Source organism: Manihot esculenta, chromosome 14 (assembly GCF_001659605.2).
Source record: "Manihot esculenta cultivar AM560-2 chromosome 14, M.esculenta_v8, whole genome shotgun sequence".
NCBI classification, from domain to species: domain Eukaryota; kingdom Viridiplantae; phylum Streptophyta; class Magnoliopsida; order Malpighiales; family Euphorbiaceae; genus Manihot; species Manihot esculenta.
The window spans coordinates 1,006,170-1,011,944 of record NC_035174.2 but is presented as its reverse complement, the minus strand read 5'-3'; the positions used below and the strand labels follow the sequence as shown (position 1 = coordinate 1,011,944).

The 5,775-nt window shown below is 38.3% G+C and overlaps 1 protein-coding gene across 2 annotated transcripts; it reads right to left on the bottom strand.

Annotated features, from left to right (window-relative positions):
- Positions 1-2,812: 2,812 nt before the first annotated feature.
- Positions 2,813-5,508, bottom strand: LOC110631207 (protein ALTERED XYLOGLUCAN 4-like). 2 transcript variants are annotated; one of them, XM_021778953.2, is made up of 4 exons: positions 5,271-5,508; positions 4,299-4,378; positions 3,894-4,174; positions 2,813-3,803 (listed from the first exon to the last, which is right to left on the bottom strand). In XM_021778953.2, exons 1-4 carry the CDS (start codon positions 5,309-5,311, stop codon positions 3,015-3,017), a joined length of 1,191 nt encoding a protein of 396 aa, XP_021634645.1. In that variant the 5' UTR covers positions 5,312-5,508; the 3' UTR covers positions 2,813-3,014. The 2 variants fall into 2 exon arrangements, with proteins under 2 accessions (XP_021634645.1, XP_021634644.1); XM_021778952.2 differs by having other exon boundaries at positions 4,299-5,508.
- Between the last annotated feature and the right edge of the window lie 267 nt (positions 5,509-5,775).

Here is a 5,775-nt window from a genome sequence, read left to right as displayed (position 1 = left end):
CTCTAGAGGGGTAAAAATCATGTTTTCATGAAATGTTTTAATATTTTTGATGATTTTAAGTAAGAATGAATTTGAGTTTTTAAAAGAAAAAGACCATGGAACCTTACCAGGTTCGGCCGCCGAAAGTCATGTTCGGCCGCCGAACGTGGATAGGTTTTGGGAGCACTTTTGGCCTCCGAAAGTTTTGTTTGAAAGAAACCAGGTTCGGCCGCCGAACCTCATATTCGGCCGCCGAACCTCATGTTCGGCCGCCTAACATGCATGAGATGTGGGGGCACGTTCGGCCCCCGAACGTGAACTGGCCAGCCCCTATATAAGAGCTCCATGGCCGAAACGGGTGAGTTTTCTCCCCATTTTCGACCACGGTGAGTTCTTGCTCCTCCATGGTTCATTTTTGATGATTTTCCTTCAATCTTTCATGTTTTAACAAGGTTTGTGTCGTTTTGAAGAGATTTGAGCAAGTTTTGGAGCTTTGAGGTTCAAGAACTCAAAATCTCCCACCTTCGAGTTTAGGACATCTCTCTCTCGATCTTCAAGAGATAAGAGCCGATCTTAAGCTCATTTTATGTTTAAAGTAAGTTTTATGCAAGATCTATGGGATAGAATGCATGTTTAGCTCATAGTTAGGTTTTTGAGTTAATGTATGTTCATGAATAATGTGGCTTGGATTGTGTTGTTGTTGTGTGTTGTAGTTGGGGTTTTAGGTAGTTTGAAACCCCTAGGAGCCAATGTATGTATATTTACATGTTTTGGTTGAGCTAAATGCATGATTGGAGGTTTTGGAGGCAAATGTGCTTGAAGGAGCCAAGTTTCTGCCCTTTGGCAGAAACCAGGTTCGGCAGCCGAAGGAACTTTCGGCCGCCGAACATGGCTGGGGAGGCAGGCCTTTCGGCTGCCGAAGTTGCCCCCGAAAAGAGACTTTCGTCTCTGTCTGGGACTTTCGGCCGCCGAAGGTGCCGCCGAACCTGCCTGGGTTTCGGCTCTGGAGGGACTTTCGACCGCCGAAGGTGCCACCGAACCTGCCCTGTTCAGCCTTCCTTTGCATGTTTTGCATGGATGTTTTGAGATGTTTTAGGGGGTTTTTGGGGGATGTTTTTAGAATTATGTTCTAGTATGTTGGTCCCTCATTTGAGTCCACCTGTGTAGGTTTGGACCCGAGGAACCGAGGACCTCAGCAGTGAGTCAGCTGCTTCAGTCAGTGTCAGAGCTAGCCAGAGGTGAGTGGAATGACTCTTATGCTTTTAAATAAATAAATCAGCTTTGAGCATGTTCATGCATCACGGATGCCATGTGATATTTTATGTTGCATTGCATAAAATGTTGTTGATGTGGATGAATGTTGAATGATCCATTAGCCCTCATATGTTATGACATGATGATATGATATGGAAGTTAAGATGTGGCCTGCACTACGCCCCTGGCACTATGTAAGAGAAAGACCGGAAGTGGCCTGGACTACGCCCCCGGCACCATGGAATATGTATGTTATGTTATGTTATGTATAAGAGAAAGACCAGGTGTGGCCTGCACTACGCCCCTGGCATGATTGGATTATGTAGAGGGCTAATTGGTGACAAGTTCATCCTTGATATGATTAGTTGTGATGTGATGCATTTCATGTTATCATATGTTTTAAATGCTTTACTATTCTGCTCACTGGGCTCTAGTAGCTCACCCCTCTCCCAAATTCCCCAGGTTTGCAGGTACGGGTTAGACAGAGAAGTCAAGAAGAGTAATGAAGTCTTATGTATGTAATAGTTAGAAAATGGACATGACAGTTTGTATAATGATGTATAGATATGTAATGTAATGATATTGAGGATAGAAGTGTGCTTGACCATAGTTTAATGTAATCCCTCTTGAAACATGATCTTAATGTTATTGATGTCCATGTTTAGCCAACTCAACTCTTGTTATGTCACCCCATTGGGGGCGTTGATGAGATCCCACAGAGGGGTCAGGGTTATGTTTATGTATAAGTTCAGTGCATGCACAGGTTGAGTTTGGCATATGATAGAATGTATGAAAGAAAAGTTTTAATTTTTATGTATGATTGTTGATTATGTATGGGATTAAACAGGTTTACAGGTTGCATGTCAGGCTTGCTACGGGTCCCGGCGGCCTTAAACCGATCTGGATCCTAGCGCCGGTAGCGGTCCGATTTTTGGGTCGTTACATATATAATTTCATAATTATAAAATTAATATTATACTGCGATTAGATATATAAAAACAATTCGGTTGTAATGAGATATATAAAAATAATTTAATAATATTGTATATATTTATTTAATGATAAAATTTTTTATTATTTTAATAAATTAATACACTAATATTATTAAATAATATCAGTAATTTTTAAATTATATAATAATGTTATAAAAAAAAAATAAAAAATAAAAATAAATAATGGCCCTGGCGCCACTCTAAGTCGCGCCAGGTCATTCTTAAAAAAAAAAAAAGGAGTGGCTGGTGCCACTTGGCGCCAGGCCATTTTTTTAAATAAAATAATGGCTGGCGCTAGATTCTGGCGCCTGTCAAATAGGCGCCAAACTCTTTTTTCGGCTGCCACCTGACAGTCCAACCCCAAATTCATAAATAATTTTTCTCCAACTCTAAATCCATAAATAATTCTTCCCCACTCCTAATTTTGCAAAAAAATCCAGTTTTTTCCCTCTCATTCCATCAAAGATGAAAGTGACTATATCTAATTTGATTTATTTCAATGACTAAATATTTAAAATAACTGTTTAATAAACAAATAATAAAATAAAAAGGTACTCGAATCTAAGTCTAATAAGTAACAGTATTTAAAAAAACATATTATTGTTTCCCTCTTGCATTTACATCCACTGTACTCTTAAAATATAAATACAAATTAAAAAAAAAAAAACCAAAAAGTATACATTTAATATTTTAAATCTAATCATATGCATTGAGGTCAAACGAGTAAAACTTCTATAAATAGTGTAGCCCAGAGAAGTATCATTGATTTCCAGCAAAGTTGTGATAACCTCACTCACTTATCTTCCTAGGTATAGAGATAGGAGCATATCTCTTGAGCACTGCCATTAAAAAATCGTTCCATGCATCGATGGGGCCTGGCATGCACCAATGGACACAATCTTTATAACCTTTCATCCATTTATCATCCCAATGAGAATCTGGATGACCATCAGGTCTCATTAACATAGCTTTGGTAACATCCAAAATCGCAAATCTTTTTCCTTTCTTCTTCACTTTGCTTGCCCTTTTTATCTCATCCACTTGCATGTTTCTAAGCCTCCATTCTATACCTTCCAAGCTAATCTCTGATTCTTGGAAAGGACTTGTCCTGTTGCAATTTCCTCCTGTGTTCCATGCTCCGTTCTCAAAATGTGCTGGCGATCCTGTTCTTAACAATGTCACTAAGCTCTTGCATTCTTTGCACTCATTGATGTAGTTGAGAACAAGTCTTATTACCCTCTCAAGGGCAAACTCAACAGTATAGCTTTTGATGTTGGGTTCGCTGCAATATATACACCCTATCATATTTTCATTATCATGTAAGAAGTGCCTCCTATAGAACCAATGGACGTCTGAGATTATTGCATAGTCCATTTCAGGGAGTTTACTTGTCCAATTCTTATCTAACTTGTCTAGATGCAAATCAAAGGAATCAGAATTTTTCCCGTTGATTATTCTCTCCTCGCCCATCACCAAGAACCTAGTCCATAGGACCATGACAGTGAAGTTATTTTCCGGAAAATGCCAAGTTCGAAATCGATCATCATCATCTCTATACGTGCTCAACGGGACTTCCACCTGCAAAATTTATGAGCTTTGTTACAGCAGAAAACGTCTCCGACTGAGATTCAAACGTTGTACTAAAAGAAAGAAGGAAAACAAACTAACCAGTGACAAGAGACAAAGAAGCGATTCGACGTGGTTCCGAGCAACTGAATCCCCTATAAATGCCATTGTCTTTCCTTTAACAATATCAAAAAAAATCCTGGGATCGAATCTCGGAAGCTCACAGTTATCAGGTTTCCATCTCCATTTCAAGAAATCTGTGTCTTTCCTTCCATACTTGAAACAATTCTTTGTTTCGGGGATTGATGAGCAGCTCTCATTTGTATATTGAGACCCTCTTAGGTCACGAACCCAGTGACCACTGGACAAGTCACAAAAATCTTCTGAAAAATGGAAAAAGAAAAAAAAAATGAAACATAAGAAAAATGATGGAGAAATGGTACTTTTTCCTCCTCTTTTTAACAGGAACAAAAAGACAAAAGTGGTGTCAATTAATTAGAAAGTTACCCTTTGGAAGTGGAAACGATTGACGAAAGGTCAGATTGTTTGTGGGCTCAGATGTCCAAGGAGAATAGAGAATCAAGAAGCTGAAGAGAAAAGTCAGTCCCAACAAATAATAAAAGCATTTCATGTTTGGGAGGAAAGAAAGTAGGAGAAAGCAGAGAGGAAAGTCTCAGGAAAATAGACATTGTGACAGGGAAATAAATTTCAGAACAAAAAGAGGCTCTTACAGAACCATAATGGGAATACTCCTGTTTTTACCGGTTCTTCCTATTTTTAATCAGCACGAGAAGATACACAGCGCATGAATTACCTAAATTTCATGTCGGAGCGTCATGTGTAAGGCTTCTTATCCACTTATCACAAAATCTGTATTTACTATTACAATTTAAGACAAATGCTACGTTTATTCCGAGATATTGGTGCCTTGTAAAACTCCTAATATTCCTAAACAATGTCTTTCGTTTTGTCTTATTTTTGTTCAATCTGCTCTTCTGCTTTCTCCTTCTTTGTCAAAGTCTGGATCTGCCTCTTTTCATACTTTTCCATCAGCATGGTTGATGAACGTGAAACTTTCATGTTCAGATTCATACATTATATTATTAGATTCTTAAAAAGATTATTACTTAATGAATTATCATCAAAAGGGTATTAGAAGCTAACACCATCTCATTTTTTTGGTTCGTGGAGTTACTCCTCCGATGTGTGTTTTAAAGATTTGGGAAGTGGTTCCTTTTTTTTTTTTGGCAGATACCGTCAGCCATGAGCAAGTTTTACTCCGTCATTAACCACTGTCCACAAGTAGCCAACATACACTTCAATCCTCATTTCTGTCATTGAACAAGAGGCAATGCCTATTCTCCAACCAAGTTTTAAAAACTGTCCTAATGAATAATTCCTTCCATTCATTGAATATTGCAATTAGCTTGGTTATCAATTCTGTGTTGCTTAAGTTCAATTTGCAGAGAAATATCTTACCAAAGAATATGCTGAGAATTCGAACCTCCATAGTTATGCATCAACAAGAAGGGTCTTTGAGATAACCACTATTGTGCATAAAATGAGACTTAATACACCATTTAACTTCAATCACAGAAGTAATACTTCTTTAGATAGAAGATTCAATGCAATTCTGCAAATATTTATTGGTATCCAAAAGGAAGAAGTTCCCAAATTAAATCATCAACAACTCAAAATGCAGGGGGGGGGGGGGGGGAACCAACCTTGAGAGTTGTCTCCAAAATGCTCAAGATCCCCACCTCGATCTGGGTGCCTCTTGAATACCAACCCCACTGCGAAACCCTTCCATATCTACACTTGTTTGCTTATGACTAAATCTAAAACCGAAAATTTCAAAAAATCTTGACAACATAAACCAAAGCCCATCACCCCAAAAGTGAAATTTACAGGTTTTCTGGAAGAGAAGATGAGTAGAATGAAATGGTTGCAACTATAACCATAGTCAATGTTTCATCGATTAGAA